This window comes from Sorex araneus, chromosome 2 (assembly GCF_027595985.1).
Source record: "Sorex araneus isolate mSorAra2 chromosome 2, mSorAra2.pri, whole genome shotgun sequence".
Taxonomy (NCBI): Eukaryota; Metazoa; Chordata; class Mammalia; order Eulipotyphla; family Soricidae; genus Sorex; species Sorex araneus.
Window position 1 is genome coordinate 10,290,544 of NC_073303.1, and position 24,694 is coordinate 10,315,237.

The window sequence follows — 24,694 nt, forward strand, 5'->3', positions numbered from 1 at the left end:
GTCACAGAGGTTTTCTCTGTGCTAACATCCTCCCACCCCCTGAACACCACACTCCCCGCCCCACACTCTTGGCAAACTTCCAACCATAGATTAATCCCCTGGCTCTCATTTCTCCTGTCCTTGGGTATTAGTTGCATACTATGTTTGTTTTGCTTATATCCCACAAGTGAGTGTAAAATCTATGCTTTGTTCTTAAGTGATACTGTTATCTAGAAAACTCTATATTCTCTATTTTTTGACCTATTTGTATTTACTCTTGTGGGACATAGAAACCTGTCCTGGGACTGAATGCTTTAGGCCTGGCTGTATTTTCCCAACTTTTACACAAGACACTGCAAGGGACATTGAATGGGAATTGTTTCAGCACTTTCCTGCACCAAGAAAAGGTTTTTATTAACTGAGAAGAAATCACTGGTGGGAATTAACCTAGGCTAAGTATTTACTTCATAAAACTGAATACTCTGAAAAGAGGAAAATAGGACAGTGTATGTTCTCTGTAACTAAGTAACTTCCCTCTAAAGCATGAATAATTTAGAGGGATGTAGTGTTTCTGGTACTTGCTTAGTGTCTTTATAATCCTTCATTTAATAAAATCTATTAGGTATACACTAAATGTAGCATCTGCCTAGGAAAAAATGAAGAAAGCAATCAAAATTTTTACAGTCAGAGAATTTGAATTCTTTTCCTTTGAACTGGATATAAGCATAAGGTTATTGTACTTTTTTTTACAAATCTCACAAATCCTTTTTTTTTTTTACAATTTTGTAAAAACATTCTGACTATGTGCACATATCAGAATCTTCATCAATACAGAAATAAGGCCTGATAGGCTCAGGGAAAGAGGCCTTTGGGAAAGTGAAGATGTGGGAGCCAGTGACCACATCATAAAAGAAGATAAGTCTGGCCTCACAGTCCACAAAAACCCCCATGTTGATAACACTCTGCAGAGGAAGAGGAGTTATGGGAGTCGTAAGAGCTGTATAGTCATCGTCTTTGCAGTGTCTGAAGGCCCAGAATCCAGACTCAGGATCCCGTCTTATGTCATTGTCTCTTGGCACATTTTCCCGACAAACTCCGACATCCCACTTGGAACTTTTTTGAAAATCTATTTCAAAGTAACCTTTTCCTGCATGGAAGGCCTCACATTCCAGGACACAGGGCAAGTCTTTAACGTAGAAGATTTTTCATGCTTCACTTGGGTGATCCACAAGACACATTTTTTTTCTCTCGTTCACAACTAGGTTATTGTGAGCAGTATCTGGTTCTAGAGTAACTTTAAATGCAAAAAATAAATTAATTAAAAACAATATAAAACAAAATGATATGATTACTTCATACTTAGTAGCACTGTAGCACTGTCCTCCAGTTGTTCATCAATTTGCTTGAGCGGGCACCAGTAATGTTTCCATTGAGAGACTTGCTGTTACTGTTTTTGGCATATTGAATACTCCACGGGTAGCTTGCCAGGCTCTGCCATGTGGGCGGGATACTCTCGGTAGCTTGCCGGGCTCTCTGAGAGCGATGGAGGAATCGAACCCTGGTCGGCTGCATGCAAGGCAAATGCCCTACCTGCTGTGCTATCGCTCTGTATATTCCAAATATTATAAGCCCATATTCAAAAGAAAAATTTGATTCTGAAGCCTTTTTAATCATTTATTAAAATTCATTATAAAAAGTAAAATTGAAATCATATAGGTCACAAAGCATGGTGATTAATGCTGGTCAGAACTGTCATTATGTGGCATTGTAAAATATCTGGTAATAGCAGCAATATTCTACTACTGCTCTAAGTACTCTCCTATTCTTATTTAACATGATTTCTATGTTTCTCACAGTAATATCAGCAAAAGAACAGATGAACATATTTGACATTTTTCCTTACTCTCTTGTCCCAGAGAGTCTCTTGCACGCATGCCTGCCTGTCTTCCCCGGGGCCCCTCGGAGGGGATGGGCTCCTGCTTCCCTTCCCGCCCCGAGCAAAGCTCCTGGAGGCCGAAGACCACCAGAACCTAGCCACAGCCATGCTAGAGGCCCCTCTCCACATGTTCAGACAGGCCTCACTCATGAAGGTACCTGCAGAGGAACCCAGTTGTGTGTAATCCCATCAACGGCCAATATCCAGAGACTTAAAAGCAAGCTCCCAGAAGTGCTTGGCCACTTCGAGGTCTCGCGATATCTTGTAGCCTACTTCTCCCTCTGGAAGAAAATAGCAAGCTTCTGAGAGTTTCCTGCCCACATGGGACAGCCTTGCAAGCTTCCCATGATGTATTCATATGCTAAATCCAGTAACAATCTGGATCTCATTCCCCTGACCCTGAAAGAGCCTCCAGTGTGACATCTTTGGGAGGGCCGAGTGGAGAGAGGCTTCTAAAATCTCAGGGATAGGACAAATGGAGAGGTTACTGAGTCTGCTCGAGAAATTGATGATCAAGGGTTTCGTGATTCGTGTGATTCTTGTGATTCGTGTGATTCGTGTGATTCTTGTCCTAAGCCCTCCCAATGTTTCCAAATGACACTGACACAGTATTAGGTTGGGGAAAGACTATTAATTACTTGATTATTGACACACAGGAAGTCTTGGGGTCTTAGGACATGTGAGCACTCAAAAACTTTAAGTATAAGCTCTCTTTGGTTTCTCATGAACCACAAGGATTAGTACAAGATGTGGTACCAAGTACAAATATCACTTTTATCACTTGTCCTCCAGCTGATCTTCGATTTGCTCGAACGGGTGCCAGTAATGTCTCCATTTGTCCCTGTCATGTGCTAGTGTAGCCCACTGATATCTGCAGGCTCCAGGAACAGGAAGAGCCTCAAACCGTTCATTCAGGGTTTTTATGAAGAAGTTTGACCGTCTGGTTGGTAGGCTGCCACTTGGTCTTTTGACGTCCTATGGAATCTAGTCGGTAACAGCTCTAGTCCAGTGGTCATCTCTGAATCGCATTGTATGTCCGGCCCGTCTGATTTTTGATGCCTTGGCAAATGAGACAGTGCTCCTGATTCTTGACCATTGACGGAGGTTGGAACTCCGGATTCCTTCTCTCACTTGAGTGAGACGTGATAATCCTAGCATAGCTCTTTTGATTCCTCTTTGGGATACCCGTATAGCGTTCTCATCCTGTTTGCATAGGGCCCAGGTCTCTAAGGCATATGTTAGTGCAGGAAGAACAGTGGAGTCAAAAAGATGTGCCTGAAGTCAGAAGTTCTTCATCCTCTTAACCACTTCTTTGATGCTCTTGAAGGCATTCAACACTGCTCTCTTTCTCCTGCGCAGTTCTGGCGCCAAGTCATTTCTCATGTTGAGTTCTCGACCCAGGTATACATAGCTGCTGCATTGGGAGATGTTCGTTCCATTAAGAGCAAATGGAGCATCAGGGACCAGTTCATTTTTTAAGAGCATCATCTTGTTGAGATTCAGCTGCAGTCTGACCTATCCACACTCGCGGTTGAAGTAGGCCAGCATTTGTGCCGCTTGTCTACTGTTTGGTGTTCTGAGAACGATGTCATCAGTGAAGCGGAGGTGGTGTAATTGCTGACCATCTATCTTCACTCCCATTCCTTCCCATTCCAGTCGTCGCATGACGTTCTCAAGGGTGGCACTGAAGAGTTTCAGTAAAATGGTATCACCCTGCCAAACCCCTCTCTTTACGTCGATGATTACTTCCTTGTAGAATGGTGAGATTCTGGTGGTGAATCCATAATACAGCTCTTGGAGGATCTTATTGTATTCAGTTTGATCGCCCTTTTTGGCTAGGGCTTCAATAACCGCTTCAGTCTCAACAGAATCAAAGGCCTTCTTTAAGTGGTTGAACATTAGACAGAGTGGCATCTTGAACTCTCACGAAACTTCAGTGAGTTTGGTCACTGTGGATATGGTTGATCATGCTGAATCCTTTTTGGAACCCAGCTTGCTCGCATGGTGGTCATTCATTTAGTGTTCTGCCTATTCTATTCAGTATGACTCAAGTGAACAACTTGTAGACGACAGACAGCAGGCAGATTAGGCGATAGTTGCTGATGTGGATGTCTCCCTTCTTGTACAACAGAACCGAACTGCTGGTTTTCCACTGGAACGGAACCTTGCATTCAGACAGGCAGCGTGTGAAGAGCCGAGCCAGTGTATTGATGAGTACTGGTGGCAGATTCTTCAGGTGTTCAGGTCTGACTTTGTCTGGATCGGGTGCTGTACGCATCTTTAACAACGAAGGTAAGTAAGGTAAGATCCTTCTAAGGAACCTGGGTTCTGTATTTGTGAGTGAAGTATTACTTTTCTCCTTCACTTATGTCATTTTGCATAGTTTACTTCAAAGTAATGTCCTTTTGTATAGACACAGGAGGGCAGCTAAAGCTAATGGTATGCATGTGTAACTAGTGAGTTAATTGACTCAAATAACATTAACTCCTGGGCAACTGTTCTTCTGAACTTAAGCCTCAGTTGCCCTTTCTTCTTAGAACCAGAAGGCAGGGTCCTGAAGAGGGGCTGGATGATTCCAGGGTAACTGTGAGCTACCCTGGAATCAAAACTGGCCAGGCCAAGAGCCATAATACTTAACTCTAAGTTAAGAGCACGGTCATAGACAAGTTTTGTCAGGATGCAAAGAATAACCACTGCTAAGGTTAGGAAAGACTAAGCTGGCCTAAGCACTATAGTCTGGGGTATAAAGTGAGATGTCCCCAGGAGAGCCACCCTACACGCTTAATGTATCTCTTAATGTGTCCATACAAAGTGGCCAATATTATTACGAAGCAAAACTAAGATGAATGTTTAAACAGTTGTTGGACCATGGAAAGGAGAAACACATCTAGATGGTATTTCCCCTTGAGCAGATCTCCTAGCTGCAGGAGATCTTTGTCTTATCAGAAGGAAGGCCTTTCAAATATTGACTGTGCTACCTCACCTAGGTGTAGTTGCTACCCCAAATGCCTGGAGGTCCTGGGTGAGACCAAGGCTGCAAGAAGAAGCCCAGAGAAATGAGCATTGGGGACAGGAGGAGATGGGAATAAGAGGCAGTGTGAGACTGGAATGGGACACTTAGAATGGAGCAGGTGCATGGGTAGAAGGGAATAAACTGAAACCGATGACCAACCAACCTGCCCCTTGGTACCGCTTTTGTCAACCTATTGCCATCGGCAGTCCAGGGTTGGGAAGTGGTCCCGAGACCACTGAACACAGGCAGGGACAGACCAACATGGTTTCATGTTGTGTGAATATTCTTTCAGTCGGGGTCACTGAGATAAGAGACATGAGAGAAATGAGATTTGCTGGAGAGGCTCCTTGCTCATTCAGGTAGAAAAGCATGGAGAAGCGTCCCTCAGCCCCTTTTATTTACTATCCTATATACACCCCTCTAATGCACTCAGTACAGAGAAAAAGGGGTTAGGGAGGGACATCAAGATATCAAGGCTACTACATTGTTCTGTCACCAACAGTCGCAGCCTCCAAGAAGGAATGCAAGGCCAAGCATTCTGGCACCATGAGCTACAGCCCCTTGCACCTGGAGTGGTAAGGGGATGTGAGAGAACGTCTGCATTCCAAAGCCGAGCTGGGTTAGGGATCTGTAGAGCGGAAAGAATACTCTATATAACACTAAAAACTGAAAGGCAGCTAAGGGAAAAGATGTTAACCTTGTCCAGACCAGACTGGACACTCGAGTCATGGCTCGCCCATTTTCATGGGGCCTGTGTTTCTGCCCTTTTGTGGGTCAATCTCCACGGGCTCATCCTAACAGTCTGGTTGGGCACCAACAGTTTTGACTTTATGTTTGAATACACAGTTTAATGGCATGCAAGCACAATCATTGTGTCTTGGACTCCGTTCTATACACTTGAAACAGGTTGATGATTTCATTTCATGTCTTTCCGTTCATGTTTAATATGTGACATTTCAGCTAAAATTGATAGTAAAATGGGACAATTAAAGTGATTATTTACCATTCAGATGATGGTGATAAACCAAAGAGTTGGTGTTTAAAGAATTTGAATTCTAAACAAATACTCTAGTTCCTATTTAGACATCAGACTTTCTAACAGGGACACTATAAAAATTACATCAAAGTAACTAAACATTCTGCCTATGAGCCTATCCAGGGTACCTTCCCACCACCATTATTTCCAGTTTTCCCAACCTCCAGTCATCAGGGAGATTTTTGTTGTTACTTTCCTTGATATCATTCTAAAATTTTTTTCCTATCAAAGTAGTGCTCAGAAACATTGCACACGGTACTAATATTCTTCTGGCTGGAGTGATAGAACAGCTGGCACGGTGTTTGCCTTGTACACAGCCGACCCAGGTTCGATTTCTCTGTCCCTCTCCGAGAACCCGGCAAGCTACCAATAGTATTCCACCCTCATGGCAGAGCCTAGCAAGCTACCCCTGACGCATTCAATATGCCAAAAGCAGTAACAACAAGTTTCACAATGGAGACATTACTAGTGCCTGCTTGAGCAAATCGATGAACAATGGGAAGACAGTGCTACAGTGTTACCAATATTCTTCTAGAAAACCTTTGGAGTATTGAATGCCATGACAGACTTTCTGGAATAATTAAAAGGTGAGTAGAAAACTCTGTTAATAGGTAAATATTAGATGACTGTGCTGATACCTAGCTGAGTCTATAAACAAAAGTCACTGGTAGGTGTTGCACTTTAGAAGAAAATAGAACTTTCATAGGAGACAGAAATATTTAACTTTAACATTAGTAGGATTCCTCCATATGTTATTTCTTCCCACTGTCCAAGGTGCCAGAGATAAGGGAAGAAGAATTTCCTCTGTGAGTTCAAATTGAACATCCACATGTAGAGATGAGTAGTGATTGGAAGAGAACCCTGAATAAGGGAATATGATCTCCCTAGATGGGTCAAAAGTAAGTATAATATGACAGATTACTTCCGTGCTTCAAAAAAGGTCTGAATATTTCTGAGCACAGGTAGATCCTGCAAATAGTGGAGACAGATAGTCTGGTTTCCGGCACATGTTCTTGCACCATGTCTGCTCACGTGTGTGGGTCTCATGAGCCTGAGGGATATAAATCCCTCTGGATTGATCCTGTCCTTAGTGTTGACAAAGGTTACTTTACAGAAATGGAATTTTGAGGACAAATTCCATTTTGGAATAAATGTCTCAAAATGGTAAATTTAGGTTTCAAATAGGAAGATACATTGAAATGTTTGGAACTTGCAACCTACTCAAGCTTGAATGTAGGTAAGGAGAAACACCGTTTGGCTGTACCAGGCTGAGGTATCAGGAATCCTAGACAATCACTGCTGAACAGTGAAAGGAATTGGAGGCAAAAATCTCATAGATGTACACAACAAAAGGCTAAAAACAATAATCGGTAATTCATTTATTTCATCTTGTTTATCATATTAAAAATCATGTTGTTACATGCAATTTCATTTTTTAAAAAGAAATAATGGATTCTGATGTGGCAAGAAAATATATTTTTGTAATTTGCATACTATTTCTATATACCTAAGCTCTACAATGGAACATACTCAAACAATAAAATAAATTTCATAACTTCGATTTTACTTTTTGCTTTTGTATGTACAACTTCAATGTATTGTATTCATCATCCACTTCACTTAATTTCCTCACAATATCCTGGAATTGTTCAAAAGGAAAATTTGGGGGTAAAGTCTACCATTTTGGCAGTAAATACAGTTCTGAAAAAAAAGAAAAGGAAAGGAAGAAAAGAAAATTACTTAATACGTGTGGACTTCCTACACCTTCAGAGTACTGAAGCTGAAATCAAAACCTTGATCTCCTAAACAACCCTGAATAGTGGTAAGATTGTTAATTTCCTTTCTGTCCTTGAGATACTGAGACTCACATACTGACCATGGTCTAAACTATTTACACCACTTTGTCTCTCCAGGGAAATACTGTACATGGAACAAGATGATGCTCTAAAAGGAGATTTCAAATAATAATGTGTTAAATCCAATGACCAATACCATATTTTTGACATATATGGAAGTTCATATATACTACCAATCAGGAAGTATTGTTTAAAACCATGGACTTTATTAGATAGTGTCGATAAAAGACCATGTGTGGTATCTCTAAAGAAAAGCTAGAACTGATACTTTTAGTGCAGAGTCCCTACATTTGAACCACAGAACAAAATGCTTCCCCAAACACCATCTGATGTAGTACTGGGACTGTGTCCATTGCCAGGATAGCTCTGGTGGGCCTGTCTGTTAAATCAACTTCTGGACCTATTATTGGCAGTATGACACCCAGACCATGACAAAATTCTGGGAAGACAACTCCAAGAAAAATGGAACTGGTGGAGAAACATAAATGCAGTATCTACCAAATACTGTCACTAAGATTCAATTTTAAATGTTTTAATACCAAGCTGTTTCTTTTTTCTCTTTGATTTTGGGTCACACCTGGCTACTCAAGGGTCACCTCTGGTGGTGCCCAGAGGACACTATGGGGTGTCAGGGATAGAACCCGGGATGCACATGGACTAGACAACCACCTTCTCTGCTCTACTATCTCTCCAGGCTCACAGAGTCTTTACATCATTTTTCAAAAATATTTTCTCCATTCTTCATGGAGAATATTTTAAGGTGATCCGATTTTCTATTTCTCAATAAGAATCAATTTTTATCTTGTTTTATAAACCCAATATAATGTATATACTCCTGTTTGAGTATAGAAGTATGCTCTTTAATTCTTCAGTACTGGTGGAAAAAGGGCTCTGTGAAACTTTCTCCAAGACATCGTGTTGTTCTACTACAGGCCAAGTGCTTTACATAAATGAATGTCCCTAAAGACTATGACAACATCCTGGGTTCTTGTCAAGGTGCCCAGAACTGCCTCAGCTGTTCGCATTTCATGTGGTTGTGTGATGTGCCCCAGTCCTTGAGATTATCTTGAATTTTTCAGCTAGATACAAGAGTTCATCATTTGTATCCTAGTCCCCTCTTCACTCCAAGATTCAGCAGAGCCATCCACTTTGCAAAGACAAGTGAGACAGCTGCCCTTCTTGGAATGTGTGATTCCTTTCTTTCATTTTACAGGGTAGCCTCAGCTCTCTCCCCTCTGGGGTATCCTGAAGCTTCTCTTGAATACTTGTTTGTCTGCCCTGTTGAATATCCTACTGCTATGGGGAAGGTGGAGGGAGAAAAAGATGGAGAATAGGATGTCTAATTTATTTAGCTAATCATTTTGTAGCTTGCCAACAAACAAATAATAAAAATGGGTAAGGGGTAGCACTGTAGCACTGTCGACCTGTTATTCATCGATTTGCTCGAGCACGTACCAGTAACATCTCCATTATGAGACTTGCTGTTACTTTTTTTGGCATATAGAATATGCCACAGGTAGCTTTTCAGGATCTGCTGTGTGGGTGATATACTCTCAGTAACTTACTGCGGTCTCCGAGTTATCAAACCCGGTCGACTGGGTGCAAGCCAAATACCCTACCAGCTGTGCTATCGTTCCAGTCCAAAAATGGGTAAGGGGTAGAGATAGAAAACATATTGAAAGTTTTCAGGAGAGAACCTTTCTCTTTGATCCTTCAGCAAGGCCTGACAGAGAGCAGGGAAAACACTCTGCCTCCATCCTTTAGGCGGCCCTGAATATTCTAAAATAATTCCAATTTTTTTTTAATGCCAAGTGCAGAAAAGCTTTCTTTAAGTTGACATTGTAAGCTGGGAAGACACAAAGCAGGTCTGTTTCCTTTGTGGATTCCAATCATCTTGGCTGAGAAAAGGGCTCAGATTATACTTCCATATGTGACAGGAAATATTCTAGGTCAACCTTGAGGCCAAAGCTACATTGAGGGTTGAAGATTGGGTAAAGCAGGTGCATAGGCTGTTCTTTATGGAACCCAGCCCACATATGTGCACACAATCAATGACAGGTTGATCCCTGAGGCAAACCAGGAGCACAGCTGCATGTGGGTCCAACTCTACCCCAACTCCCGCCAAAAGAAAAAATACTCTGCATCCGCATCTCTGATCCTTATTAATTCACCCTATTTCTATAACTGTTGGATTTTAATCATGTGTTTTAGACTTCATCAATGAATTGCCACAATTCCTCCTCCAGAGAAGAAGACAGTGCTCTTGTGAGAACCCTAATCCCTGAGTTTCTTTTTTTCCTTTCTATTAATAACTCAGTGAAAACTTCTCTTGATTCAGGACTTTGTACTGAAAGTGAATTTTATGCTTTTCTATTTTCCCTCTAAATTGTCATTTTACTACAAAGTAATGTTCTTGTCTTGAACACAGAAATACGATTATGCTGTGCTCGTAATATAGGACAGTTAATTGACTCAAATATCTTCTCCTGTGTATCCGTCATAATTACTTGACTCAGAGTACCTAACCATAGTACCTAAAGTCCCACAAAGGGAATTACCTCTGAAGGACTTGAATCAACTTAGGCGGAGCAGAAAATGTATACTGACATCGAAATGGGACAGTCTAGAAAACATAAAGGCACAGTCTTGATACAAGTCATTATGACTTTAGAATCAGGACCCCCAAGGAGACGGACAAGCTGTGCCTCATGTGGACCTTGTTTGGGATTTATTGTAAAACCCAGTGGACTTGCCCTCGGAGCCCAGAGGACTAGGTTTTGGAATCTATATCTCTTACTGTGTTTGTCTAAATAACTATAAACATGAATAAGAAATAAACTTAATTGTTTAATATGAACAATGAAAGAGAAAGAGAAAAGCAATGCAGATGTCTCTTGGAGTCAGTGTCTTCTTGAGTTAACCACCCCCAAAACATTGCCTCACTGAAACACTCAATCACACCTCTGTGCAGTCCTATACCTCAAGCCCTCGCGGATGTTCTCTAAGAATGCTCACAGCTCTGCGTTAAATGAGCCATTTTGAACATCAATCTGTGGTCCCCTGTCTCTTAGTTGCTCTGCTGTGGAGACCTGGAAAGTGACTCTTGGCCACTGAAAGAGTCGTCCACCCACATGATGAACACACGGCTATATAAATTAGAAACTGACTACAAATAGTTTTTCCTTCTCCTTAATTCTCCACTTTTACTGTGTGTGTAGTTACTTTGAGCAAGTTGTCTTAATTAGGAAGAGTGATACTCATGCTTAGCATACATGTACATTTTGACTCTTTTCTTTTTTATTGAATTACCTTAAGATACATATAGGATATCATTGGTTTGTCCTTTCTCCCTTGCCACAAAGAGTTTAGGTTTATCTGGTAACACCCATCACAGTGCTCCTGAAGCACCTCCATTCCTCTGTGTTTATTGGTATGTCCTGTTTCCCTTGCTACAGTTGGCTTAGGTTTATCACAATGCTCCTGAGGCACTTCCATTCCACTTTGTTTATCTGTAAACTCCTCTCTATGCTCTTTTCTCCAATCAGTCTATCACCTTTTTCCCTTAATCAGACTCTGTTAACTTATAACTTCAGATTCCTCAGAAATCTATGATTTTATATGTATGAGTGAAATATTGCCTTTCTCCTCTCTTTATGTCTTTTGAATAGTTTGCTTTAAAGCAATGCCCTTTTTGTATAGACACAAGAAGACAATTAATATTATGCTTTTGTAACTTGGGATTTAATTGTCTTTGAATAATATTCCCTCCCAGGCATACTGCTTTCTTGACTTAAGCCTCCATTGCCATTAGTTCCTAGCACCCCAAAAGCAGGGTCCCGATGAGGGAAAGAAAGGACCCAGGGAAAGCTGTGCGCTACCTTGGCATCAATATGGGCCAGGCCAAAGCACCACGATTCTTTTTTTTTAAATTTTATTGAATGACCGTGAGATAGTTACAAGCTTTCATGTTTGGGTTACAATCACACAATGATTAAATACCCATCCCTCCACCAGTGCACATTCCCCACCATCAATATCCCCATCCCCGGTATAACATTCCTTTTCCACCCTCCCCCTGCCTCCATGGCAGACAATATTCCCCATACTTTCTCTCTACTTTGGAGCATTATAGCTTACAACACACACTGAGAGGTCATCACATTTGGTCCATTATTTACTTTCGGCATACATCTCCCATCCCGACTGATTCCTCCAGTCATCAGTTTCTTAGTTTCTTAGTTTCATCATTTCTCCAGCCATCATCATCCTTCTCTATTACATGTGCCTTCTCTCTCTCTCTCTGTCTCTCTCTACCTCTATCTCTCTCTTTCCTTTTGTGTATTATGGTTTGCAATACAGATAGTGAAAGGTTATCAGTACTTGCTGGCATCCAGAGCGATCATCTCAAACTATTATTGTCAGAGTAGTCTCTTCTCTGTCTTAACATCTCCATTCAAACCCCACTCCCACACAAATTCATGGCAAGCTTCCAATCATAGATTAGTCTGGCTGGCCCTGAGTTCCCTGTCTTGGGTATTAGCCACCTACTATTTGTTTCTTAGATCCCACAAATGAGTGCTATCTGTACATTTTGTTCTTAAGTGAATACTTTTTTCTAATAAACTCTATATTTTTTATTTTTTTACTTTAGTTTATATGTACACTTGTGGGACATATAAACCTGTCCTAGGATCTGGGATTAACTGCTTTAGTCCTGACCGAATTCTTCCAACATTTGCAAAAGACAGTTCAAAGGACATTGAATTGGGATTGTTTCGGCACATTCACACTCAAGGGAAAGATTTTTATTAGCTAAGAAGAAATCACTGATGGAAATTTAGCTAGGCAGAGTACTTACTTCATAAAAATGTATCCACTGAAGATAGGTAAGCATGACAGTGTATGGCATTTGTAACTAAGTAACTTCCTTCTAAAACATTTGTGATTTAGAGGAAAGTATCATTTGTCCTACTTGCTTAGAATCTTTATAATCATTCACAGAATTTGAATCATATTCCTTTAAACTGGATACAAGCATAAGGGTACTGTGCTCTTACAAATCCATTTTCTTACAATTTTTTAATGTTTTGGTATTCATGTGTACAGAGCAGAATCTTCACCAATACGGAAATAAGGCCTAATAGGCTCAGAGAAAGAGGCCTTCGGAAAAGTGAAGATGAGGGAGCTAGTTCCCATTTCATAAAAGGAAACAAGTCCGGCCTCATAGTCCACAAAAACCCCTATTCTGTTAACATTCTGCAGAGTAAGAGGAGTTAGGGGTGACGTAAGAGCTACATAGACATCGTCTTTGCAATGCCTGATGGCCCAGAATCCAGACACAGGATCCCGTCTCATGCCATTGTCTCTTGGCACATTTTCCCGACAAACTCCGACATCCCACTCAGGTCCTCTTGCATTACGTATTATAAAGTAATGTTTTCCTGAGGTGATGGTCTCACATCCCAGGACACAGGGTAGGTCTTTAAACCTAGCAGGAGTCTCATGCTTCACTTGGGGGGATCCACCAGTCACCTTGTTTTCATCCTCGTTCACAAGAAGGTTATTGTGAGCTGTATCTGGATCTAGAGTAACTAAAACTGCAAAAAATAAAATAAATTACAAAACAATGGAAAACAAAATGACATGGTTACTTCATAGTAGTTCTTAGTACATTCTAAATATTATCAGCCCATGCTCAAAAGAAAAAAATTGCTTCTGACAGCCTTTCTAGTCATTTTATTGAAATTCATTATAAAAAGTAAAATACAAATAATATCTGTCACAAAGAATGGTGGGAGAGTTGGAGAGTTAATATATGATTGATACTGGGCAGGGCTGTCATTATTTAGCATTGTGAAATATCTGGTAATAGCAGCAACATACTACTAAGGCTCTAAATACTCTCCTGTTCTTAATCGTGTTATTTCTATCTTTCTCACAGTAAAATCAGCAAAAGACCATATGAATATATTTGTTATTTTTCCTTACTCTCTTCTTCTAAACCCTCCTAATGTTGCCAAATGTCACTGACACAGTATCAGAATGAGAAAAGACAGTTAATATAATATTTGATTCTTGACACACAGGACATTATTGGGGCTTTAAGAAACATGGAAACTCAGCAACTTTAAGTATACACTCTTTGGTTTCTCATGAACCATCAAGTTTAGTATAAGATTATGTACCAAGTACAAATATACACAAAAATGATGTGAGTTAAGAAATAGAAAAAATGATGGTCATAATGGTACTAGACTAGAGCAAAACTTAAAAAAATAGAAACATGATAACAGGTTGAAGTTAGTGATTTAGTCACCTAGTCAACTAATGTTACAAAACACCTTGATTAAACACCAAGCAGATGACCAGAAGCAGATGGGAAATAAAGAATGCAGAAACACTTCTTAGCTTTACTTTCACTTGTTTGTTTTTCTCTACTCCCTACCTTTTAATGCCTTATCTTTCTGACCTCAAGACCTCTACAAGATCAGCTTTCTTCCTTCTACCTGACTTCATTTTACTTAGCCAATGAGAATGGTGGGGATTACATGTAAAACAAAGAGGTGAAGTGGCAGTCATTACTATGAAAGCTTCTCCCTAATGCTCTGAGAAACTGTACATCTATCTCTCGGGTCACACTCTCTTCTGTGCTTCAGATCCCTCCACCTGTATTTGAGCACCTGCATGGTGAGGACTCCCTGACTCTCTCTGCTCTGGTTGCTTCAGTGTTCCTTAGTCATTGTTCAAATCTATTCTTTGCTTAAGTCACTTATTAAACTCTCTTAAATGAGTTCTTAACAGGAGGTGATGGAATACATTTGGGATTTTATTTATATATTTTGAATGGTTAAAAAAGTGACCTTATTTGAAAACCCATTACAATTTGGCAATGAAAAGAAAGCCAAAAAAAAAGGTGGGGGGGGGGAAACAGATGTACAGATTCTTCCTCACAGGAAACATGCAGATTGATCAATAAGGAAATCCAAAATTTTCTAGCAGGAAAATTCATATCAAAATTGCAATGAGGTATCATTTCACATCAGTGAGAAAAATCCAGCATTATTAGGCATATGTGCGAAAAGGAAGCTACAATCATTGTTGCTGGCCAGCACGCTTGGTTCAAACTTTTTAGAAAATGGAGAAATATCAAAAAAGTAAATATTGAGCTTCCAAATGACAAAGTCATTACACGCCTGGGCATCTATGACAAAGGGAAAAAATTCTATTGAAAGATACATTTGCACTCCTGTGTTCATTACAGCACTAGTAACAGTAGTGACCATCTGAAAACAACCCGTTTCCAAGATCAGATAACTGATAAAGAAAGCATTGTATATATGCTGCTCAGCTATAAGATTTAATTATGCAATTTTCATAGACTGAAGTCAGCCAGAAGGTGTAAGACAGACACAGAATAATTCCTCTCATATACAGAATATAAAGAAACTTTGTAAGGAAATAATATCAAATGGGTACAAACAACAGAATCTGTGAACCATGCTTACCATAGTGGGAATATGGAAAGAAGGGGCTTGAGGAAAATACCTTTGTAAATCAGAGGATGGAGGAGGAGATGGACATTTTAGTGGAGTGTGTGGAATTGAAATGTTGTATGCTTGCAATCCTATAATTCACAGCACTCAAAATGACAACGAGTAACATAGAATCTTAAAAATAAGTAAAATTCACAGAACAAATATGTATGCATGATGATTGAAGTAGTACATAGAATATGTTACTTCTATATGTATTTTATAAATATATATAAGCAATGACGTGGAAATAATAGTACAATGAGTAGGATGCTTTTGCAGGTGGCTGACCTGGGTTTAATCCCTGACATCTCAAAAGGTTTCCTGAACTCCTCCAGGAGTGATCCCTGAGCTTACAACTAGCAGTGAAAAAGCTAATTTTTTTAGAAAAAACATTCAATATCTAAAAAAAGTTAATATAAAATGAAAATACTAGAATGGTTTCATCTCAGCTAGAGAAAGGGTGCGATATTGTCATCATCAGATCTGGTTGAAAACTGGTTAGAATAATGTAAAAAATGGTATCTGCAGAGTAATGTAGAACATGGTCTTAACAGGATTTAACTCACTTTGTAGGTGATGAGGTCTGAATTATAAGAGCTTTTCCCTCACCTAAATAGCAGTTGCTTACATCATCACCCCAGTTATTGCATAATGCTCTATGCAATTATACTTCATCATGAGTACAGAAATATGAACTTTTCTTGTGTGAAACATGTGGAGCAAAGCATGTCTTTGAATTCAGAACATTTTTCTTGTCATAAATGAAAAACAATGCATCTATACACTAAGCATGTGGACACACCCAGTGCTAAGTCAGTGCTCATCTCATCAGCACTCCTACAACTAAACAAAGTGGAATAAATAAAGACAAAATACTGTCCACAGAGCAATTTAGTTTTGGTCACTGAGGCTTTCAGACCAATAATGACTGTAATAATCCCCCTCTGTTGGCAACTTTGTATAACTTGCAAGACCAGAGACCAAGCATGTACAAGTTATAGTGAATTTATACAGCTTAAAAAATGGGTTTCAGCCTATGGCAAGCATTATCATCAATGGAGAAAAACTAAAGGCTTTTCCTCTAAGATCGGGGATAAGACAAGGATGTCCACTCTCACCACTTCTCTTTAATATAGTACTGGAAGTATTAACAATAGCCATCAGGCAAGAAAAAGATATTAAGGGGATTCAGATAGGAAACGAAGAAGTCAAACTCTCACTATTCGCAGACAATATGATACTATACCTAGAGAAACCTAAAAGCTCTAGTAAGAAACTCTTAGAAACAATTGACCTATACAGTAAAGTCGCAGGCTATAAAATCAATACCCAAAAATCCATAGCCTTCCTATATGCAAACAATGAGACAGAGGAAAGGGACATGAAAAAAGCAATCCCGTTCACAATTGTGCCCCAGAAAATCAAATACCTTGGAATCAGCTTAACTAAAGAAGTAAAGGACCTCTACAAAGAAAACTATAAAACGCTACTTCATGAAATAAAAGAGGACATGAGGAAATGGAAAAATATCCCCTGCTCATGGATAGGGAGAATAAACATTGTCAAAATGGCAATACTCCCCAAAGCATTATACAGATTTAACGCAATCCCTATAGGGATACCATGGCATTCTTCAAAGAAACGGAGCAAGCAATCCTGAAATTTATATGGAACAATAAACGCCCACGGATAGCTAAAACAATTCTTGGGAAAAAGATGATGGGAGGCATCACCCTCCCCAACCTTAAACTTGACTACAAAGCGGTAACAATAAAAACAGCATGGTACTGGAACAAAAGCAGAACTGCAGACCAATGGAACAGGGTGGAATATCCCCACACACAACCTCAAATGTATTATCATCTAATCTTTGATAAAGGTACAAGAGATGTGAAGTGGAGCAAGGAAAGTCTCTTTAACAAATGGTGCTGGCAAAACTGGACAACCACATGCAAAAAAATGGGCTTAGAACTCGATCTGACACCATGCACAAAAGTCAGATCAAAATGGATTAAAGACCTCAACATCAGACCACAAACCATAAGGTACATTGAAGACAAGGTAGGCAAAACCCTCCAGGATATTGAAGATAAAGGTATCTTCAAAGATGACACGGAACTAAGCAATCTAGTAAAAACAGAGATCAACAAATGGGACTACATTAAACTAAAAAGCTTCTGCACCGCAAAAGATACAGCGACCAGAATACAAAGACTATCTACAGAATGGGAAAGGATATTTACACAATACCCATCAGATAAGGGGTTGATATCAAGGGTATATAAAACACTGGTTGAACTCTACAAGAAGAAAACATCCAACCCCATCAAAAAATGGGGCGAAGAAATGAACAGAAACTTTCCCAAGGAAGAGATACGAATGGCCAAAAGGCACATGAAAAAGTGCTCTACATCACTAATCATCAGAGAGATGCAGATCAAAACAACCATGAGATACCACCTCACACCACAGAGGCTAGCACACATCCAAAAGAACAAAAGCAACCGCTGTTGGAGAGGATGTGGGGAGAAAGGGACCCTTCTACACTGCTGGTGGGAATGCCGACTAGTTCAGCCCTTTTGGAAAACAATATGGATGATTCTCAAAAAACTAGAGGTTGAGCTCCCATTTGACCCAGCAAAACCACTGCTGGGAATATATCCCAGAAAAGCCAAAAAGTATAGTCGAAATGACATCTGCACTTATATGTTCATCGCAGCACTGTTTACAATAGCCAGAATCTGGAAAAAACCCGAGTGCCCTAGAACAGATGACTGGTTGAAGAAACTCTGGTACATCTATACAATGGAATACTATGCAGCTGTTAGAAAGAATGAGGTCATGACGTTTGCATATAAGTGGATCAGCATGGAAAGTATTATGCTAAGTGAAATGAGTCAGAAAGAGGGAGACAGACATAGGAAGATTGCACTCATCTGTGGACTATAGAATAACAGACTATAAGACTAACACCCAAGAATAGTAGAAATAAGTACCAGGAGGTTGTCTCCATGGCTTGGAGGCTGGTCTCTCATTCTGGGCAACTCAGAGAAGGGAACACCAAGTAAAATGTGATTGGAGGTCATGTGGGGGAAAGATGATGCGGGCCCAATATAGACTAGAGACTGAACACAATGGCCACTCAACACCTTTATTGCAAACCACAACACCTAATCAGAAAGAGAGAACAAATGGGAATACCCTGCCATAGTGGCAGTGTGGGGTGGGGGGGACGGGACTGGGGAGGGGGGGAGGGATGTTGGGTTTACTGGTGGTGGAGAATGGGCACTGGTGAAGGGATGGGGTATCGAACTTTGTAAGGGAGAAACATGAGCACAAAAATGTATAAATCTGTAACTGTACCCTCACGTTGACTCACTAATTAATAATAAACTATTAAATTAAAAAAATGGGTTTCAGGGCTGAAGTGATAACACAAGTGGGTAGGGTATCTGCCTTGCACATGGCCGACCCGGGTTGGATTTACAGCATCTCATATGGTCCCTGAGCACCACCAGGAGTAATTCCTGAGTGCATGAGCCAGGAGTAATCCCTGCTGGATGTTACCTATAAAGAAAAAAAATGGGTTTCATGTCTATTATAATAGTTTATTATGGCAGTGTTAATAACGCTATCATATTTACCCTATAGAGACTCTTGCTTTTTGACCTTAATTGAAGATACAATTAGCCATGTAGGAAGACTCATGCACAAGCATTTGAGAGTTTTCTTCAGGAAACACAGGAGGCATTCAGTCTGCAACCAGCAAAGAGCTAGTGTCCGAGGTTCTACATGCATCAAGATGTAACCTGCTCCCACATGGTGATTCAATAAAAGAATAAAATAAATAAAAAACCCCTTCTATCCCCCAAAAAACATGTAACCTGCTCACAGTCACAATTTACTCATAATTGGATTGTGTTAGTTTTTAGATGAAAACACAGCCAAGTGATCATGTTTATTGGAGCTTTGTTAGACTCCAGTTCAAGTGTTCCTGAAGTGTGGGGAATTTACTGAAAATTGTGAAGTATTGTGTTCTTCTTATTTGGAGCAGGCAGAGGGAGAGAGGGGGTTGATGCCACCTTTGGCTGTGCTCAGGACTTACTCTTTACTCTGCTCTTATTTACCAATCCTGGCAGATCAGATGCCAGAGATCTATCCCAGATTGGCTGTATGCAAGGGTTACACTCTACTTGTGATAACTGTACTTAGGACTCACACTACATTATTTGTAACCATTAGAATTTCATTAAATTAAAAACAAAATTTTTCATAGTGGTTGTTATTTCATAGCCAAGCAAATCATAAAAATATCTTTGTTTACAGATTTTTTTTAAGAAAATGTAATTGCAACTTACTATGGAAATAAAGCAATGATGGAAAGAATGAAGAAACAAACCACAAGTTTTGACTAAGTAGCACTTGGTTTTCAAATGGCTCAAACATTTATTGTGTTATCTGGTCTAGTCCTAATATCACGTCAGCACAGTCAGTCTTCACCTACTTTTCTACAATTTTTCTGGGAATTGGATGACATAAACATAATCATTAATATCCCAAACGTTTTTCTCTATGCTTTGTGTAATTAATGATTTTTAAAATTTGTCACAGTGCATGAGTGCTAAGTGTTATTATTTTGCTTTTTTAATATAGGACAGATATAAAGGTTATTTATCTGGGAGACAACACTAGTAAACTGGAGAGAAAGAGCTAAAGAATCATCAAGAAAAACAATACTCTAACTAGAATCTGCCCAGAAAAGAGCAATAAAATGTGTTGCCCATTATTCCTCCCACCTGTATTATTTGGGGAATTTGGATGTCACATACCAAGATGAGTCTCAAACATTTGTAGAAATTGATGGAAAATGCTGTCAATTTCAGGCATAGCATGAATATCTATTGAGACATCCTCTGGTGCACTTAACTTCATAGCAGAAATCCTAGAGCAGATGAGTCCAGAAATTTCATCAGAGCAATATTCCATTGGACTCCATAGAGCTACTCTCTTTCCCTCCTGAATTCAAAGAGCACTCACCTGTCTAAAGTGTCTGTCACATCCTATAGAGAAAGAAAGATAGAAGTTGGCATGGAAACTTCAGCATTTCATAGAACTTTGATGGGTAGATGTTTTTTATAATTATATCAAGGAGTAAATGCAATCATTCTACTACTATGAATTAATGAATTCCCAGGGTATGATTCTGATACAAATTTTCATATCTGTAGTTCAACATCTGTCTGCATATGACTCCATACAGTAGCAGGTATAAACACTGCGATAGACTATTGCTATTTAACTTCTCTACCCTTGTTTACCTTCACCAGTACATGCACAAAGTTTGAGAAAAACATTGGCCCAGTATAATACCATGACAGTATCTGATCATCCACAGAGAATGTTTTCTTTCTTTGGGAAGATGGGGATTTAATACTTCTACAATCATAACTTTTGAGCTATTTGGAGGAAGATCAGGAATTGCCTCAAACTTGCTCATTAAGCACTTTTTGCAATCAGTGACTTCATTGCTTCTGAAGAGGTCAGAGTAGACACTGTCACAAAGGTCCTAACAGGTGAATTCACATAGAGCCCTGGAAACTGACTCACTTAGGTGGTGGCAGCAAGTTTGCACTGAGGTGGAAGGTCTTGCTGTGCCAACTCCATCCTTTATGAAAACAGAATAAGAATCTCCAAGCATTTATCAATATCTTTACTATAGCTAAAATCAGGCCTCATAGTGTCTATTTGAGCAAGATACAGGAACAAATCAAGTGGAAAATTTATCATATTGGTGACCGGTTTTAGCCCCCAAGAGAGGACATTTAACAACAGAAATCTCTGCAAATTATATGAAGGCTAACAGATGCTTACCAAAGTTCTCCTGAGGTTGCCCAAGAACTGCCATATCTATCCAAGGGGCCTCATTTGTGATTTACACAAAGCCACTCTACAGATTAGCGAGGACACCTTTATACAGGCATGTGCATCTAAAAGTACACATTTATTTAAGTTCTCCACACTTGTGTGCATTTTTTAAATATTTGGGTCACACCCAGAGATATTCACGGGTCACTTCTGGCTCTGCACTCAGGAATTACTCCTAGCAATGCTCAGAGGACCCTACGGGATGCCGGGGATTGAAATTGGGTTGGCCTCGTGCAAGGTAAGTGCCATACCCACTGTACTATCGCCCCGAAACTGTGTGCAGTTTTCAGAAAGAAAGTTTCAGATCATTTCTCTAAATTCCTCATGATTTCCTCAAAATGCCCAAAACTGACGCCTTCATCCATTCCTCTACGTGCATAGTCTCACCTGCAGTAACTCCTGGGCTGAGCCCTGACATTTCCTCTCTAGTCCCAGGATGTGTTTCTTCAGTTCCCGGCTTTGCTTCTCCAGCTGGGCTTCACTCTCCTGCAGTCTCCTCAGAACTTGCTGTTCTTCATTCTCCAGTCTCCAGAGATAAGATTTCTCCTCTATGTGTAGTATCCCACGAAGTGTCCTACAGAATAACTTGATAAGGTTTTTTTCACCCAGAATGTGAGCCTAAAATGAAGAAAGCATATTCCAAACACAGGAAAACGTTTATTTTTAGATGAATAAATAACCAAAATATAGTAGCTTCATTCAGGTAGAATTGAATAGAACTTATAGGAGACAGGAAGTCCATCTCTCTCCGAATTGGGGTTGCTTTACGTGTTGGAGTTTTTGTTGTACATTACCCATGACTGTTAAATTGAGGGAAGATGGAATACCATTTGTCAGAAAAAAAGCAATATTCACACAAACAGAAGAGGACAGAGGTTTGGAAAGACAACTTTTTTTAAAATTCTTTTATTAATTCACCATGTGGAAAGTTACAAAGCGTTCAGGTTAAAGTCTCAGTTATACAATGCTCAAACACCCATCCCTTCACCAATGCATATATTCCACCACCAAGAATCACGATACACCTCCCCCCTTCCCCCCACCTCCCCAGCCCCCCACCCCGCATGTGTAACTGGTAAATTTCACTTTACTTTCACTTTACTTTGATTACATTCAATATTTAAACAAAAAAAAATTCACTATTATTGATTTGGAGTTTCTCCCCCCTAAAGTCGATCTGCTGAAAAGAAAGCATTTGGTAATTTGTTTTCCATTGCTGAGAATGAAGAGATATGAGGTCAGGAGGCCGCACTAGCAGCAGCATCGTTTTGGATTTCTGTATTTTAGTATTTTAGTAACTAAGTCCAGAGAAATGTCTGCCAGGAATCGCAACATTGTTAGCTTGTACCTCTCAGCTACTTTATATTCCACATATGAGAGCAATCTTTCTATGTCTGTCTCTGGAAAGACAACTTTGAAAGCCCACTGACCTGCTAATTTGAATCTAGACTTTTGGATTACATCAATTTTATTAGAAAAGCTCAGAGCTTCTCTCATAAGCAGTCTGGTCAGTGCAGAAATAGACATAAGTTTGCAACTGTAGATATTGTTCACCATTTTCTGCTCATCCTCAGGAATTTTTTGAATATCAATTCCACCTGAAGAGACTCTGTTCCTCACAATGATTAGTTTCTGCGCATGGAAATTGACAGGCCAGACCCTGCATTGTTGTAAATTCTGTGTGGGAAGTCTACCTCAAGCAGGAAGGTACTTTGAGATGTTTAAGGCTTGTAAACCAGTGAAGATGAATCTAAGGAAGGAGACCACGAATTCTGCTTCTCATAACTGATATTCAGACCCCTCAACAATTACTGTTGAAAAGTGAATAAACAGTTCAATTCTCATAGTTGTGATGAAATAGGAGTATTAGAAGGAATAATTTGGGGTTTACTTATTTAATGTAGATGAATGAGATCAAAACATTCTTTTGTTTTGCCTAATCCTTCTATATATCTAATTTAACAGATAACATATTTGAGGTCAATCAACTTAAATTCTTACCTGAACTTTTGTTATTTTCTCACTTATGTTCTCTTGCCATTCCTTATTTTCGACTTCTTGATACATCAGGTGTGTCAAAGTCTTCTGGAACTTTTTCTGGAGAAAAAATTGTTTGATTAAGACTTATTAATTGGGTATTTTTTTTATATATCTCAGGAGATATCAAAAGATGCAAAAGACAAATGGGTTCTTGAGTACTCTACGCAGTACTCACCTTGTAGCCTTGACAGGCCTCTTCAGCAAGGACCGTGGTGTGCCCTTTGTGCTTTAGTTTCTGCTCACATAACAAGCACATGAGCTGACCATCATCTACACAGAACAGGATGAGCTTCTCTCCATGTTCTTCACACAGATGTTCCTGCTCCATCTTCTTAATGTTGTCAATGATGCTTTCTAGCTGCTTAATGGGCCGGATGCTCTCCCTTTGAAACTGTGCCCTACATACAGGACAATGGAAGTTTCTTTGGAAAGGTGACTTCCGTTGCTGGTTCTCAAGATTTTCTAATATGCAAGAACGGCAGTAGATGTGCCCACAGTCTATGGACACTGGTTTAGACATCAGCTCCAGGCAGATGGGGCAGGTGGCTTCCTCCCGCATGGTCTTAGCTGTGCTCGAGGCCATGGTTTTTCCTGGAAATCTTTAATACTGAAAATAGAGGTAGAGATCAAGCAGATGGGATTTTTCTCTAACTGACAGAAAGACATGTCACCTGAGCCTGATGAGACTGACACTTTCAGAGCATTTAGTTGTGTGTGTAATACAGTAGTACTATGCCAAGTGTTTTAGATTAGCTTAAAATTTAAATATTTAAATTTATTGTCTCGTTTTAATGAGATACACTTCATTTGTTATTTGCTGTAGGTGCTGGTTTAACTGGCAGTTCAGAAAGAGAATGGACCATAAATACAGAATTTTTTTCTGGATGAAATCTGAGAGAGAGAAGTGAGATGTTATTCCTCATACAAATTACAGATAAACAAAAAGAATATTATGCAGTTTTTAAAGTAATTTACCTATGACCAAACCATCACAAACAGTTTGATTCCTATTAATTGCTTGTAACTATGGAAGCAATACTTAGGAATTAGGGCTGAAAATAAAGAAGATTCAGTGGATTCATATTTGACTAATGAAAATTCCTCTTATATTCTATCTACCCTACCTCCAACGAACAACGATAGCAGCTTAATGAAACCAGGGAAATTTCTCTAAGGTGACAATGTAATGTAATAGCTACCTTAAAGTTCCATTTTTTAATCCACCCTGATCTGAGGGAGAAATAATAAATTTGAGGGCAAAAGAGTACGTCCTAGATCAGAGCTTCTGATGACTCAGAAAAAAATGAACCTGCATTGTAAGACACCCAAGGAGAGCTCTTAATCAAATGCCTTCACCAGTTATGAATAAAATAA

The 24,694-nt window shown here is 39.6% G+C and overlaps 2 protein-coding genes across 2 annotated transcripts; both read right to left on the reverse strand.

Moving 5' to 3' along the window:
• Positions 1 to 779: 779 nt before the first annotated feature.
• On the reverse strand, positions 780 to 12,858 carry LOC101555348 (E3 ubiquitin-protein ligase TRIM38-like). The gene is made up of 4 exons (XM_004621877.1): positions 12,793 to 12,858; positions 10,379 to 10,443; positions 7,841 to 7,908; positions 780 to 1,165 (listed from the first exon to the last, which is right to left on the reverse strand). Exons 1-4 carry the CDS (start codon positions 12,856 to 12,858, stop codon positions 780 to 782), a joined length of 585 nt encoding a protein of 194 aa, XP_004621934.1.
• Positions 12,859 to 12,914: 56 nt separating this feature from the next.
• LOC101555610 (E3 ubiquitin-protein ligase TRIM38-like) lies at positions 12,915 to 23,879 on the reverse strand. The gene is made up of 6 exons (XM_004621878.3): positions 23,496 to 23,879; positions 23,282 to 23,377; positions 21,668 to 21,898; positions 20,393 to 20,415; positions 20,185 to 20,297; positions 12,915 to 13,417 (listed from the first exon to the last, which is right to left on the reverse strand). Exons 1-6 carry the CDS (start codon positions 23,877 to 23,879, stop codon positions 12,915 to 12,917), a joined length of 1,350 nt encoding a protein of 449 aa, XP_004621935.3.
• Between the last annotated feature and the right edge of the window lie 815 nt (positions 23,880 to 24,694).

Excerpts from the sequence above, each read along its gene's own strand:
- LOC101555610 (XM_004621878.3), bottom strand. The coding sequence starts at position 23,879 with ATGCGGGAGGAAGCCACCTGCCCCATCTGCCTGGAGCTGATGTCTAAA. Across the intron at positions 23,378-23,495 it reads AGGCCTGTCAAGGCTACAAG|AAAAAGTTCCAGAAGACTTT; the intron begins GTGAGTACTGCG and ends TTTTTTCTCCAG. Across the intron at positions 13,418-20,184 it reads AATGTTTGAGACTCATCTTG|TTTTAGTTACTCTAGATCCA; the intron begins GTATGTGACATC and ends TATTTTTTGCAG.
- LOC101555348 (XM_004621877.1), bottom strand. The coding sequence starts at position 12,858 with ATGCTTGTATCCAGTTTAAAGGAATATGATTCAAATTCTGTGAATGAT. Across the intron at positions 10,444-12,792 it reads ATTATAAAGATTCTAAGCAA|ACTGTCCCATTTCGATGTCA; the intron begins GTAGGACAAATG and ends TATGTTTTCTAG. Across the intron at positions 7,909-10,378 it reads TTGATTCAAGTCCTTCAGAG|AGCATCATCTTGTTCCATGT; the intron begins GTAATTCCCTTT and ends ATCTCCTTTTAG.